Source organism: Vanessa atalanta, chromosome 23, assembly GCF_905147765.1.
Source record: "Vanessa atalanta chromosome 23, ilVanAtal1.2, whole genome shotgun sequence".
Classification (NCBI taxonomy): Eukaryota; Metazoa; Arthropoda; class Insecta; order Lepidoptera; family Nymphalidae; genus Vanessa; species Vanessa atalanta.
Genome location: NC_061893.1, coordinates 3,879,270 through 3,896,137, shown reverse-complemented (window position 1 = coordinate 3,896,137; position 16,868 = coordinate 3,879,270). Strand labels below are relative to the sequence as shown.

The window sequence follows — 16,868 nt, the reverse complement described above, 5'->3', positions numbered from 1 at the left end:
GTTAAATTCCAAATATTTTTATTGGCGTAATCCGGGAATCAGACCCATTGTTTTCATTTGGAGCCTTATCAGTTGAGCAATAGAGTCCAATGTTGATTGTAAAGGAAAAATAAAACAACCAAATGAAATAAATCATTCTCTAATTTAAAATTAAATACAATTTTTCATATTTACAAAGCTCACTAAACAACCACAGTGCATTTAATATTCATTATTTAATTATTTATTTTTTTTGAACACGGTGATGATGAAATTTTCTTTTCGATAAATGCATGTATGTGGCAGAAACAATTGATTTGTTATATCGAACCTAAGACGTATGGCTTTAAGGTACATATTCAAACAACGTTAACGGTACTAGCTGATAATAAAACTAATTAAAAAGAATAACACTAACGTTAAATAAATAAAAGAGCTATGTTTAAGTAAATTACGCTTTATTCTCTTTCAAATAAAGTTCGATTTTTATCGTTGAAACAGGAAAGTACGTATAAAGAAAACATTTTATATTTTACTCTTTTAAACCATTGGGATTTGGCCTCTATTTCCTTTCACATAAGGTTCAATATTATTTTCTTCATACTTATGTTAACAATGATGTTATAGCATTATGAACCCCATTTCATTACAAAGAAGTCTAAATTAAGTTTCGAATGATATTATTAATGAATTCTCTCACAGTTAAGTCAAAGAGAGAACTGGGTATTTGACAGAATATCTTTAATATATTATTAAAAATACTTCAAATAATAAAATGAAAAAAATACAATATATAAATCAGTTATCAAACTGTTACATTAATGTCACAGTAGCAATTAAACTACATTTTAAATTTTACCAATTTTTTTTCCTTAATATTTTACTTTCCATCTTCAAATGAAATAATCATCATATACCCCGTATACCACAGACAATACGATCTATAGGTAGAGTAAGCCGGATACAGACGCGTGCGCCATTACAGCTTCCGCGGCTTGTCGTATTTCAAGATGGCGTCTCGCTGCCTCCGTCCAAGTCTTGGCGGCGGCCCGGGGGGCGCCCTGCAGGAGGTTCACGTAGCGGAGAGCGTTCGCCAAGTTCCCGTGGTCCATGTGGTACCTTGAAATCGGTAACATATTTTTAACACGAGAAGATGAAAAAAAACTGCACTCAAGAAGATTTACAATAGTTTATGTATCCTTTATATTCATTACAATTTGTAATTCTTATATGAAAATCAACGAAAACTAACTTCACCCCTTATTTTATATCTATACAATTTTCTATCGAGTAATTAATTATATCATATATATTTAAAACAACAAACAAACAATAATTTTGGAGTGTCTCATATAATCTAATATGATTTGCTAAAATTCATAATAGGGTGAAATTGATACTGTAAATATATGTATATTTACTATTCCTTACAGTGGCAACTCGCTTCCAATCATTTGATCTGAGATGTTATGTTATGCCTACAACTATTCACTCACGAAACCTTCAATATGAAACACGTTAGAAATTGTGGACAAAGACCCAATTAAATTTGATTTGACCAACGACAGAAACTTCTATGCTATTACAGATGAACAGACAAACTTTCAGTAAAAGGAATGACTGTATCTGACCTCGCTCGTTGGATGATGTCGAAGGTGTCCAATTTTGAGAAGTCAGTGGGCTGGTTTTCTAGTTCATCCTTGGGAATTTCAGCAAACTGAAATTAAGAACCACATAAACCATCTCGTTATCTTTCAATGCACGAACTAAACAAGTCTTAAATAACAATTAAAATATTAAAAACCTACAGCTAAATGTTATCTTAATTATATATTTTTTCTTACTTTACGACGCTCAAATATCTTATATATAAATAGATTAATTTTAATTCTTTTTATTGAGTTTTCAAAATTTGTGTGTCGAGTGTGCTAAGAAATTAATTATTTTAGGATAGCAATTCTGTAATGCACTCAAATTAAATCAATGCACTTATATATAAAGCTTAATTAGAATGGAAAATATTCTTAATTAACTGACGATAGCCACAGAAGTTTGTATGTTTGTTTGTGTGTGTGTTTTTAGACTTACCTTCTGGAAGAGTAATTTAGATTGCAGCCAAGACAGAAAGTAGACTGGGAGGGACGCTCCATCACGGCCGATTAGGGCTACTTTAACTGCTGTCTTTTCCAGCTACGACCAAAAACAAATCGATTAAATTGTAAATAAAAAATATGTGAAAAAAAGAGGGAATAGAGACGGTGCGATGATTGACGTGAATTTATATCATTAAAATATTAATATTTAATATTACAATACAATTCAACATATAACAAACCATCAATATACAACTTGTGACCGGGTCTGCTAGTACATATATATGTTTATTTTGTATATATATATATATATATATATATATATATATATAGAAATATATCGATATAATCCAGTGATAACTTTTCTTTACCTTATCAAAATTTTCTCGTAATGCTTTTTCAGTCATGATTCCATTTTCTCGTACTTCCTCAGGGATGCCTTTCAATACAGTCTGAACTAATTTGTCATCTTTGCCTAGTAATAAAAAAAACAGTTGTAATATATATGATAATAAAATAAAATAATTATAATTCAATATACCTTGCATATACTCCCATATATCTTCGACTTCGTATGGACATGCCATTGAGGGAACTTTTTTTACATATTATTGTATTGACTTATATGTATATAACTAGACAAGCTGTTCAAATTTAAAATTGTGTCGCAGTGACGGTAAAGGGAAAGAAAGCGGGGGAGGAGGTTAATTCAGTGATGAAAGCCGAGACGATCGCGCAGATGTGGCACAATCTTTTTTTATCTTTTTCGGATTATCTTTAAGAGTATTAAAGTGAAATTGTTTGATTCGATAATGGTCATGATTGTAATGGCATTAAGTAGAATAGACAAAAAATTACCAAATTCGCTTTGACTGAATGAGTTGTGGTCAATTTGCTGTAAATTATTAAACAAAATCTTAGTACCGGGAGGTGTCTAGTAGCTTACATATAAGTCAATCAATTATTGAGGAGAATTTTGATACTATATCAGACTCTAAGCATTTTTGAAGATGTCGAGTTTCTAATACATGCGTGCCAAAGATGATTTTGCATTTATAATATTTATGTATCTTTTCAGGAATAAGAAAATGTAATGTGTATTAATTTTCTCTCAGCAACACAATGGCTTTTGGTAATATTTGAAAGTGCACTCAAACGATCAACAACAGAACCAGATTATATTGGTTACTTCTTAAATGTGTTATTATTTAAAATAGACATAATTGACAAATGAGCCACCACACGAATAGGGTATATAGTTTATATTAGGTTTACTCATAGTTTATTAGGTTTAAAATAATAACTAAATAAATTCATCGCAATGCACCACTAACTGAGATGTTGTGTTACGTCCCCCGTGTCAGTGGTTACACAACAAGCACAGTATGACAACATGCGATGACTGCGGAGTGGCTCACCGGCGGCCTCGAGCGCGCGTATCTCGGTGCGCAGCGGCGCGCGCGCGTGCGGGCGGCGCGTGGCGGCGTGCAGCGCCTCGGCCGCCGCCCACAGCGACTGCGAGCGCCGCGCCTCCGCCTCCGCCTTCGAGCGCACTGCGCACCACCGTACGCGTTACATATATTATTAGAGTTCATAGTTTTCTTTCGTGAATGTTTTACATTACAACATTATGACAATTATAAAAAGTATATTTCTGAATTTGTTTCATCCAAAATTCTGCTGACATTTTGTTCGGTGATAGGAATATTATCAAACTTATGTTTTTTTTTTATTCTACCACGTAGTTAGATTACATTAACCTGATTTTGAGTCAGATTGCACGAAACCTACTGAGTGGTAACAAATAAAACCAAAATTGCAACTTACATTTAAGTGTCTGTTCAATGGCCTTCAGTTTCCCAGCCATAGCGGCGAGCTCCTTCTTGAACGTGACTCGTTCCTTTTCCACTTGCTCAGACACTGAGCGACTGAATTTACCCAATACCTGTTACAAATTATAAGTTTAGAAAATATAAAACATAGAGTATACTAATCTACATATATATATTGCAGCAGATGTTGAGATATATATATATATATATATACATATACATTATATCAACTGGGAAATAGACCATAAGAAGTGGAATGATCAGCACCGCCCTTTGACATTGGCACCGTAAGAAAGTTTGATCAATTCTTACCTTGGAAACTACGTTATTGTGCCCCTTGTGTATAGAGTTACACTGACTCACTCACCCTTTAAGCCGGAACACAACAAAACACATTATTGCCGTTTGGCAATAGAATAGTGTGATGAATAGGTGTTACCAATCTAAATGGGCTTGTCCTACCAAGTACAAAGTTTATCACAGTGAACCGTAAACATGATTGGAGAACTATTATTTCTTCTTTTATTAATATAAATAATAAGAAAATGCTTCAAAGGTACCTTTAATAGTGAACAATCAGCTAAATATATATTCATACGATCATCTTTACAGACACCAGTTCAGCTCGCCAGTCAGTTAGGGTCCAATTTAAATGTACTTTAAGATACTCAGGCACTCACCTCTTTTTCTTTCTTAGCAAGTCTATCTTGTAGAACTTCCTGTTGAATCTCAAATTGTTTCTTCAGCTGTTCTTTAAGCGCCTTATTCGCTTCAGCTTGGATTTCCAAACTCTGAAACAGAAAATGCGAACAATATAGACAAAAATAAAATAAAGTATTTTGTCCTTAAGGATTTGTCTATGGCTGAGATGACCGTGTGGCAAGAAGTTGAGTCTTCATTTTGTTTTGGATGAAAATCTATAATTAAGCCATCTCCTCGGAAAGGAAAGGAGGAGCAACGGGACATAATACAGATTGTTATTTTATTGATTTATAGTTAACTTTTGGTCCAAAAAAAAAAAGAACAGTACCTTTTTCTGATATTCCTTCTCTTTTTCTAATCTTTCTCTCTTAATCATATCTTCAACTTTCGCTTCAATTATTGCCTTTTCATCGTGACCTGGGGACCGATATCACGGTTAACTCGATTAATAAAAATATAATACAAAAAAATTAAAACATAATTCCTTTAATTGATTATAATGGCAGAAGAAAGAAAATATCATTAACGTTGAATTGACGACCTCCGTGGTCGAGTGGTGTGTACACCGGTTTTCACGGGTACGCCACTCCGAGGTCCCGGGTTCGATTGTGGCCGAGTCGATGTAGAAAAAGTTCATTAGTTGTCTATGTTGTCTTGGGTTTGGGTGTTTGTGGTACCGTCGTTACTTCTGATTTTCCATAACACAAGTGCTTTGGCTACTTACATTGGGATCAGAGTAATGTATGTGATGTTGTCCAATATTTATTTATTTACAGACTACATAATTGGTCATGGTCCTAAATAATTATGGATTTGTAAAAAAAGTGGCATTTTCACCGTCGGCGAAGTTGTTGTTACGCTAACAGGTTAAAGCGCTTCAATAATTTATAATATTCATCATCAATTTGCGAAAAAATAGCGTTTTGAACGTCAACGAAACTGTTAACGTGAATTTAAATAGTTAAGTCGAATTTATAGTTGTATTTTAAGTAAAGATATATTAATCAAAAACTCTTAGTAGTGCACAATATAGCAAACTTATTACACAATATAGGAAATTGCATGAAAAATGTCAATCTAAGGTACATTTATCTACAGGACTTCTATGAGTGAAAAAGTCTATACTTACACTCAATTGCTCTGTTGATTTTCAACTCCCTCAACGTTTGCAACTCAGCAATTTCATTTTGTAGATATTGAATCTGAAATTTATAATATTATTTAGTTAAACATACAAAATAGTACTTATATAATTATTTTATTACAAATTTCGACCATGACAATTAAGATATCATGTTGTATTTGTGATTAAATTGTTTTACTCAAACTTATAAAATGATATATAGAAAGGGTAAAGGGTTCAATATTATACTCAACAAAGCGAAGATCAAATAAAATATACTTTATTCAAGAGCTTTTACGAGCACATTTGTGCCCTCACTTTACATAAAACTACCATCGGGTCGGAATGTAGATTCCACCGAGAAGAACCGACTAAAACCCAGTAAATAACCTTTTCCAAAATTTTAAATATATAATATATCATGCCAGAATGTCAACAAGTATTATGACCTTACTTTTTTTTCATCTATATAATCTTTTGTTGAATAATATACCTTTAATTATCAATATTATCGATATATATAGCAGTGACCTGTTTGAGTGTGTACATGAGTAGCAGGTCGGTGTCCCCGCGTATGTCGAGCTGCCTGGCGCTGAGGTCCAGTCCGGGGAACAACATCTGCAGTTCCTCCTTGTAGGCCATGCGGGCTGCTTCTACCTAGAACAATTACATACAAATCATTTGGATTGCTACATCTTAAATCCAGAGTAGTGAAAGAAATTACAAAACTTTTCCCCAAAAGCCTTTGCCTAACAGTCAAACGTTTACTTGCTGTCACTGTACTATATTTTAATAAAGAACACATGGAAAGACTTTTCAATTGTTAAAAATAATTGAATCTAGAATATTAACCATGCTTAGGATAGACAGATATACTAATAATCTAAATCTGCTAAATCAGCTAATCAATATAAAGCTTTCATTTACACAATAATCTATATCGCACAAATAATGAGAATAGCTTAAAATATTTACAACTGAAGCACTACCATAATTCAGACACCGCACCCCCCCCCCCCTCACCCTTTTAAATGAATGTTCGAAGTTGTACCTTATTCCAGTACTTGTCACTGAGTACGGCTTTGTTGTAACATTCCTTGTAGGCAGACTCCACTTCATTCAAATCTGCTCTGAATTGTTTAATGTATCGGTTGGTTGCTGCGACGCTCTCCGGCGGGGCTTGGACGCCTGCTTTTATCATACGGTCCAGGGTGTCTGTGGGAAAAAATTAAACATTAAAACTTTGTTTATCATTAAATTCAGTAGAACCCCTGCATTCAAACAAATGTTTTGCAAGGCTGCGTCGTGATATCAAACTACTCACTGTTACTGATTCATCGTAACTGCTCCGCTCAAGTGATCGTAGAGTTATTTTTACAGTGTTATGTAAAATAGTATTACGGAGTTACCAAAGCAAAAGAAAAATTTAAAGATTGGTAGATCTTAAGATAAATTTGATGGACAGATGTTTCTCTTTTCGGAATGCATATGCTGACCTTACTTTGTGAGATTGAAACTATGCAAACTCTGAATTTCAGGACTTGCTGAATAAATTAATCTAAACCTTGTAATCCAACAAATATAAGACTTGAAAGTTGACAATAAATATACTCATGTTGAGTAATACATAACAATTGCCACATCTTCAACATTCCCATCTGCTTTGGTCATATCACAATACAGAGTAGCCAGACCACAGAAGAATTATTTACAATATTGGTTATTTTGAATAAAGTAATTAAGGCATTATTTCATTAATATATTTTTCTTAAAATTAAAGGTATACGTAAACACGAGAAACGAATTATGATGATAATTATAGTGTCGCACTTACCGATAGCCAATTTGGCTTTGCTGGCAGCTTCTTGAGCTATTTTAACGGTGTTGTTGCGTTCGTTTTGCGCGCTCTGTAGCGCCGAGAAATGCTTTCTATCCAAGTCGTCCAGTGGCGACTCAACAATCTATAATTAAAATTAAAATATTTTTTTTATGAAGACGAGCAAATGACCCACCTGATGGTAAGTGGTCACCACCGCCCATAGAAAATGGCGTTGTAAGAAATCTAGACACGCGGTAGCGTGTCAGTCAAGTTCTAGTAACAGAACTGGCGAGCAGCACCGTGTGTAATATTACACGAACCATTTGGAGCCACTTTTGACCTCCTCATAACTCAAAAACTATTTAACATTAATGTGTCAAATTTGGCTCATATATTGAGACTCACGAGATACATATGTGTTCCAAATTTTATAAACGCATCTCAAATGGGTTTTTAGATATTAACGTCTAAAAATCGACATTTTTATCACTGACTGACCTATAGATCAAAACTATAACCTACTTCCAGGTGACCTAGAAAGTTGAAATTTGACATGCAGGTAGATAATTAGGCTAATATAAAGGAAAAAATCTGAAACTGGTAATTTTTTATCATTTTATTATAATTTTTCATTTTATTGGGTCTATAGGAACACTTATATACTTAGTTCCTGTAATAACTGTAATAAAAAAAATGATTGAACCAGCAATCAAAACTTATGACAGCCGGTCTTAATGTGGATTTTAAAGTCTTCACGTGAATATATAACAAGTTGAATACCACCCTTAAGTTTTTTAAATCCAAATATTTCCGTTTTATTATATATTAATGGTGCAAAATCATTATACTTAAAAAAATAATAATAATAGGCATTTCGGTACAAGGCGCGCGACGCGACGCCGGAGCAGCGGGATAGGAGCGTTGCGATTAAACCTTAGCGCGGACGTGTCTGAGCGAGTGGCAACCGCGCTCATAAGAATTATTTCAATGCCTTCCGATGGAAGCTGCATTGATGAAGATGAAGTCTATTCGACTGCATATTTTTTGTTTGAGTATACTAGTATACAGCAATAAAATAGGTTTCGTGAGACTGTAGTTGAGTATGTATATCGTAACAGGAATGATTTAAGTTTGTACTCTACCGCTACAAACGGGGATCCTTATTGCTTGGAAGAACAGTATCGAGCAAGCATGCTGATGTCAGCAAAGGACTGGTGAATGGGTCCAATGGAAAAATAGAGAAAGTACATTGGGGACGTCGACAACAGCAATAGCGCACGTAAAATAACAATTCAATTTAAACATAATTAAATTTGCGAACTAGAACTCAAAACCAAGTTACAGATATTAAGTAATGTACATATATGTTCAAAGGAAACAATTCTCTATTTGCTTAGCATATTCTACTACTATACACAAATCACAAGGCCTTCGCCTTGACGGTGCTCTTTTCGACATAGGCTCCTCTATATTAAGTAAAGAGCAGGCTTACGTTGGCCTCTCTAGAGTTAAAAACTTAGATGGAGTACATCTTATCAATTTAGGTCCAAGTCAAATCAAGACACAAGAGAGCTCTATTGTAGAGTACAACCGTCTGCGCACGTTATACCACCCCTACTTGGCCAAATTAAGTATAAACAGAAAACGCGTAAAAAAAATCCGGACACTGAATGGGCAATTCACTCGAACATTTCTGAGGTACCTACAAGAAAAATAAGAACGTTTCAAAAAAAAAGACAATTATACCTCGTAAACATAAGAAAATAGAATAGTTTAACAAAAACCATTTGGTATTAATTTTGTTATTAATAAGTACCTACTAATAATTTATATACAAAAAGTAGTGATAGTCAGACCTTAGGCAACAATATATTACCCCAAGTTATAAGAAGAAATGATATTTTATGTAGTTATAAATAAATTTCAGAAAGGACTATTTAACTTGGCACAAATTTAGATCTCACTTCTTTTGTCGTTGAAGACAACAACCAAGGTATATATCATAATATTTAACTTGGCTCTCATTTTTACATTTATGTTTTTGATGGGATATTAACCATTCCTTACATCATCAATGCGCCACCAACCTTTGTATCGACGTCCCTTGTGCCTGTAGTAACACTGGCTCACCCAACCTTCAAACCGAAACACAACAATACTGAGTACTGCTGTTTGGCGGTAGAATATTTGATGAGTGGGTGGTACCTACCCAGACGGGTTTGCACAAAGCCCTACCGCCAAGTGTATTTACAATATTTTTTTCTTTGTGATTTAATTATTAAATATAGGTAGTTAAGTTAGAATTTATCTCGTCTTCGAAGGGAAGATAATATATTTCGAAGGGAAGGTGAGCCAGTGAAAGTATATACACATTAGATATAACATCTTAGATCCCTTGTTTGTAAGTGTACTCACAGTCGAAGCAGTTTTATTTTTCTTACAGTACCAGTGTCTATGGACGAAAGTAACCTAACCATCGCGGCGTGGTTGTATTAATTAGGGCTTAGAATACGTCACGGTTTATTCGTCGTCGATTCAGACTTTGTATATCTATGTTGCGAGGTAATAAACATATTCTTATCTACCGTTACACACGATTTTTTCTTTTTTTTTAATATTTTATATGTATAATTGTATATATATATATATCTGTTGCTTTTTTTTTATACAATCGTTGATACTTTTGTGTGCTCAGCTAACCTTTTATAAATTTTGTGTAATCAGTAAAATAATGTACTCCGTTTCAGAATAAATATTCTTTAATCCTAACCACAATGTTATTTCAGGTACAATAAAACTTTTCGCAAACAATAATTATACACTCACTTTGTATATAGAACTTTATCGAAGATATTGAATTTGAAGAATATCACATAAAATAAAAAAGGTTCTTAAAAGTAGTTTGCATATCAACTCAGTATCTAAAACATTCAGGGCATACAAATAAATAACTGACCTTGAACAGTGCCTTGTTATAAGTAGCACATGATTGTGTGGCCTTCTTGTAGTTGTCGACCGCTATTTTGGTGTTCTCGTGCATATCCTGTTCGAGTTCCACCATGTCTTTCGTTATCTTTATCGGCACAGGGTTTTGAGGATCACATTTCTCAGTTTGCACGAGGGTAGCTGAAAATATATTACCCAATGTTACTATGAAACCATATATATTATTAGTTCGAAAACTTTGATCTGTTTTCACGTTTTTTGTTCAGAATTATAACCACGCGTCGTTTGATTTCGCGAGTCGCGAATCTCTCTCTATATATATATCTCTCTCTCTCTATCTCACTCTCTCACACACACACTCGCACGTACAAAGTCAGAATCATGAAAACATTGGTGACGTGTTTAATCGTTTATATGCAAGAGTATTCTCAGCTAAACTTAAACGAGAAATTCGCGCAGCTAAATCACAAGTCTTAAGTGCATAATTATAAAAGTATATAGTGTTAGAAGTTAGATTAACGAAATAAACAATGGACATGAACATTCCTTTAGTTTAATCATGAAGGAAAACATCAGTTTAAATGGTACGAATATTTTAGAGCTAATTAATAATTAAAATTCATCTTGCAGTATCATAGTAAACAATTTTTAGTGATCCATTAAAGAACAGAGGCAGTGTTATAACACAAAACATCTACTGGAGTAGCAATAAAGTTAAAAAATATATGAGTTTATGCGACTTTATTCTTTAAGGGTAAATTATGAAATAAATGAAAAATTCCATATTTACAACATTACATACATTATACAAATTGCAGATATGTTTATATTGTTATAGGTAATTTCATTATACGGTTAGTTGACTTCTTAACATACATAAAAAATATAGATGTTTAAATTAAAAAATATACTAACACAGAATCTAGTACACTTTCAAGCTTAAGGTCTAAGTTACGTCAGACCAAAACAAGAAAATATGGATTTTTTTGTTAATTTTCAGTAGTAGTTTAAAGTAAGGCAGTAGAAGATTATATATTTGGATCTGTCTGATGATATCTTAGATTCCCCTTAAAGCCACTGCTGATAAAGCCCTGTGCCCAATCTCTGTTCTGTCATTTAGTATTGCCGTCCCAATGGATTATGAAAGTATATATGTTGTTGTATTTAGTCGTAGGGCATTGTACAAGCCCGTTTGGGTACTACTCATTTATCAGATATTCTCACACCAACAGCTATACTAGTATTATTGTGTAAAACTCAGTGAGCCAGGGTAACTACAGGCAGAATAGACATGACATCTACGCTGTCTAGTTTGTTGACACATTCACCGTATAAGGAATGGTATGGTATAGCTGAATTTGAATAGTAATCCTAGAAATTCTGTCACGAAGGCCAACTAACCTGGTGTTTCAACTTCAGGAGTGTCAATTTTCTTCTCTTCCACATACAAAGGTTGGAATGTCGGTGGCGGTACTGTTAGAGATGAAATGAAATCTTTGTTAGTTGTTAATCAAAAATAGTGCATTTCTAAACATTTCTATATTAATTAAAGACCCATTACAGTTAAGTTTCAAAGGAAGAAAATGATAGGCAGTGGTGCTATAATTATTCTACTATTAATTACATACCATGACAATATTTATGTTTAAATGAATTCCTATGATAGCTTTAGAATTAGGTTTGATTTAACGCTTCGGGTCCCATTTCTAGATTATTAAACATATGAAATAAAATTGAACAAACTCACTCTATAATATTAGTTTAAAATCAGTCATTATTACAACTGTAACTAAAAAAATATACAATTAAGTTATAATGAAATAGAAACATATATAGCATCCTTGTTACTACTCCTTTATCTGAGAAAGCAAGGATGCTGTATAAAATAGTTCGGTGAGGCATTAAAACGCATGTAAATATTTTTTTTTTTATAATTAGGGTACCATGCTCAAATCTGCTCAAACCGTCTATGCTTTGAGGTAAAAAATATTTTGACCAATGTAAAACATTAGTGTGGCATGCACATATGACATTATAAGGATTTAAGATAGATTTAGCCTGAGACATTCGCAGAGCCGCATATTTGAAAGTGAGTTCAAGTGAAGCTCATAACATTTTGATGAATCCTGATATTAGTACCTAAAGTGATTTCTAAGATAATAATGTCTCTATAAAAAAATTGTAATACAGAATTCCATTTTCAAATTTACTTAATAAATAATGCCTGGTAAGGCCATTTACAAAAACAACCTGAAAAATATGATCATTTCATGACGAAGAAGGTAACCAATTTTTATATTGATTTCTCACACAGATTATATTAATTGAATTGTAATCTAATCATATGACATTTTGTTCATAGTTCTAATAAAATAAATTGTAATTCAAGAACAGGTGTAGAAAATGTAAATACTACATACAAAATCATTATCAACAAATTCCAAATAGGAGACACAGTACTTAAACAACCCACACATTCCCAGATGACTCTCTCTGTGTTGATTTTATTTGCATGAATATTCTAAAGTTGGATATTATTAAGTTAAATTCTCACATCAAAAAAATCAAAAGTTCTCGTTTGGATCAAAGAAATTATATACAATCAACTTTTGGGGTTACCTTTGGGTTTATTTTTATCAGGAAAACCTTTTTTATCCGATGCTGCATGAAAAGGATAGATTTTAACATATAATCATTTTTAATATTTCGTATTTAACAGTCAATCGATGGAGATTATTTTTTTATTTTCTTGTATTTATACTGTAGGTTAGACTATTAATAGGTTTGAAACACACCTTCATTATTTTCTAAAAGAAACCACTAATATCTCATTCACTCACATTCATATGTCTTCTTTGCGAAATCCTTGGCCGCATCTTTTTCTATATCCTGTTCTGATCTTTGTTTGAAATCGAGTGGCGAAACACCTTCCTGTAAAAATAATGTAACAGTGTTTTAAAATTATTTGATTCAACAATATGCTATTGCCGTGATGTTTAAGTATCGTAAAACCACTACCGACTCAATGACCCACTGCTAGGCTAAAATCTCTGTTCAAGAAGAGACGAAGATCTAGTGCATATTATAACTTTCACTTAGATTTAAAACAAATCAAATGAATATAATATAAAAATGTTATACAAAATCATATTTAAAATAGTCTCTCCTGGTTCCCACCCGACGCAACGCTGCATTCTTAGATTTGATAAAATATAATATGTAATAATAAGTATATGTAAACATTTTTAATATGCCAAGAGAATAATATAAAACCAAAGAACTACCTTTCCAAACAAAAAGTTGCTAATTGATGTTGTAGCTTTATTGAACTGGTTAACAGTGGACTTCCAGTATGTTGTGTTCTCCTGGTAAACGAGGGCTACTAAGTCGTTTGCCCATGGGGCATTTGATTCCAACCAGTTGCGCGCATCAGGACTGGATCTAAAGGACGCAAATTATAAAAACTGCATAAATTTAAAATAGAAAAATGGGGCAAACAAATAAAAAAATTTTTGGTATTTTAACTCTTATCGGAGTGTAAACTACTTCATTATGTAATATGTTACGGCACCAGTCTGTCTGGCTGCCCTTTCTCTTGCAGCAATATTTAAACTATCAATTCTGTTGGGAATAAATATATATATTTTTTTTTAATCTGTTAATTGTTATAATTAACTTAAAAATTAACGAATTTAAATCTCAGCTTTCACAACATATTTTAGAAAATAATTGATATACTAACGATGTAATACACTATCTTACTATCGTTAATTGAGTTCTAAATAATCTGGCGACTATTTTTTGTATTTTAACTTTTGTATGTATGTTCTCATGTAAGTGACTATGTCTTTTTGAGAATAAATTCTTTAAACCTTTATTATGAGCAGCAGTTATTATCATATACAGATGTAATCACCATCTGGACCCCCCATCATTAAAAATAAGCAAACCAAAATCCCAACCCATTTAATTTTTATGAAATGAATACTAGAAAATATATGTAAAATTAATACTAGAAAAAAAAGTAATTGTCTGAAAAGGTTTATGTAGTATTTAATTTAATATATAAAATTATTATAAAGTTTCAACTGCTTTCAATATAAACCTTTAACTTGACAAGAACAAGATCCATGTTCTTTTATCATGCACCTTATACTGTTCAAGTATTACAATATTTTTGTATATTATGAGTGGAAGCAAAGTTTATAATTCAATAGGATACTTAGTATTCTAATTACATACTTGGCATAGACAACAGCTGCTCCAGTTAAAACAGTAGCACCAACGGTCCCCCAAAAGAGTTTACGAGATTTTGGTTTTTCTTTGTTGGGTCTGTCTTGATCTAGCTGTGCATATCGCCGCCTTGGGGCTCTCATAACTATCAGTGCCGCACATGATCCGTCCCCTATTTGTTTTCTAACCTGTAGAGTAAGATTTTTTAAATTAGAATTATATATGTAAAATGCAATTTAATTTATATTAAAATTCTAAATATTACTTATTATCAAACTCAAGCTATTGGTGCTGTATAAGCTGTGTTATGAAATATGAATTCTTGATAGACATGAATATTTTATAGCCAATTGTAACTATACTTTTATTATGTTTAGTTATATTAGGTGTATTATGTATATATTTTTATAAACATTGATTATTATTGAGTAATTCTTTTACCTAAAAATAATATAAAAAATGTTCGGGGAAAATTCAGAACTCAGCTGATCGACATTGACGGCTGGTATCCCTAATAAATTGTAGGTTATTTACAAAAATGACGTCCACCGATTGTTATGTAAGCTACAACAACAACAAAGTTTGTTGTGTTATATGATTCAATTATGAAAAAATATAGATAGATCCTAATGTTGAATATCTTGCAAATATAATTAACTTTAAAGTTAAAAAAATACCGCTACTAAACTGAAAACAAGAAATTACTATAGAAGTAGCGTTAATTAGACAAGGAAGCTTTAAAACTGTTTTACAACTTCTTCTACAGTTTTGGATATTATAATATTATTAAAATCGTATACATACCAAAACTAAATTAGGATTGGTTAAATGATTTGAAAATCTATACATTTTCGGCACTGATTCTATTCCACTCGGGCTGTCAAAAGCAAGAAAGATTCTTATTTGACTATAGACAATACATAAAAACAGCTTATATATAAATTAAGGTTTTCGTAATTTAATCTATATGAACTGATTCAATCGTTGGCACATATATTTTTCTAATATCATATTAAAAAATAAATAAAAAATGAGCAATGTTCAATGAAATTACAATTATGTTAATAAATATTACCAGAAATAGGAAAATATATGTAACCTCCCAAAAATGGATCAGAGGTGAATTGTTTTGAGCAAAAATATATCACTTAATTAATCTGTAAAATTATTTTATGTTAAAATTTAGTTGCTATAATTATACTCATATCCTCGCGGGGTCACAATTTTATCCAATGTATTTATATATTATCTATGTGTTAATCTGACATTGACATATTTCTAAATTCTATTTTCTACTTTAGTTTCAATTGTCCGACTACTGTATGGATATAATTTATTATAAATAAAGAACGAATGTCCTAAAATGTTTCGTTGTGCAACATCAGGTTATTACTAATAAATCAGTGTAGCTTATAATATGCTCCAGTCAATTTGAATAATTTATTCTTAAAACTCAGTTTTGAGGTTATATTTTTATTCTGTTTCAGTTTTTCGACGTATACCACCACTAACAATACCGTACTATTGTAACGCATCTAGAATTATCTCCAGTCAGCCGAGATGTTTCTCTACATTAAAATCAATTAATACGCTTGCATTTACTGGATTACCAAATGGATCTTTAGTGAATAACAAACAAATATTAGATATATCTAAGAATCTGATAGTTCCGGTAAGAACTGTCACTAAGTTCAGCCTGAAAAAAGGTAAAAGGAAGACTGTTAAAGCAGTGGTAAAGAGGTTCTTTAGGTTGCACTGGGGAGGTTGGATCAGAACTAAAATTGGTAGGCACAAGAGGCTATGGAAAAAATCTCCCCCACAGAAAAGACGTTTAAGACAACATGTATTCTGCAATGGAACCCAAAATACATTATTGGACAAAATGGTTACTAAATATTGGAAAAAACCTAAATACTATGTCGAAGATCCGTATGCCCCATACCACACAAGAGAAGAATTCCCACACACGAGGAAGAAGCCCAGAGATATATACTAGATGTTCAAATAAAGCTTATAATTTAGGATTCATTAAGTCTTAGTTTGATTTAAATATACAGTAAACTAAAATAAATGTTGTTTAAATTTAACACTCATCAGCATGATTAAATTTGATCTAAAATAAATAATTATCCTAGAAATAT

At 32.3% G+C, this 16,868-nt stretch overlaps 2 protein-coding genes across 3 annotated transcripts; one reads left to right on the top strand and one right to left on the bottom strand.

Moving 5' to 3' along the window:
• Positions 1-123: 123 nt before the first annotated feature.
• LOC125073113 (MICOS complex subunit Mic60-like) lies at positions 124-15,618 on the bottom strand. 2 transcript variants are annotated; one of them, XM_047683815.1, is made up of 18 exons: positions 15,532-15,618; positions 14,737-14,915; positions 13,779-13,935; positions 13,335-13,425; positions 11,896-11,967; positions 10,505-10,674; positions 7,564-7,690; positions 6,781-6,944; positions 6,261-6,386; positions 5,736-5,808; positions 4,935-5,023; positions 4,585-4,695; positions 3,900-4,017; positions 3,491-3,625; positions 2,444-2,547; positions 2,068-2,169; positions 1,611-1,696; positions 124-1,098 (listed from the first exon to the last, which is right to left on the bottom strand). In XM_047683815.1, exons 1-18 carry the CDS (start codon positions 15,574-15,576, stop codon positions 921-923), a joined length of 2,127 nt encoding a protein of 708 aa, XP_047539771.1. In that variant the 5' UTR covers positions 15,577-15,618; the 3' UTR covers positions 124-920. The 2 variants fall into 2 exon arrangements, with proteins under 2 accessions (XP_047539771.1, XP_047539772.1); XM_047683816.1 differs by lacking the exon at positions 11,896-11,967.
• A 375-nt stretch (positions 15,619-15,993) lies between these two features.
• Positions 15,994-16,798, top strand: LOC125073102 (39S ribosomal protein L35, mitochondrial). Its single transcript, XM_047683799.1, has 2 exons — positions 15,994-16,112; positions 16,215-16,798. The coding sequence occupies exons 1-2, from the start codon at positions 16,091-16,093 to the stop codon at positions 16,721-16,723; spliced, it is 531 nt and encodes a 176-aa protein (XP_047539755.1). The 5' UTR covers positions 15,994-16,090; the 3' UTR covers positions 16,724-16,798.
• Positions 16,799-16,868: the final 70 nt, after the last annotated feature.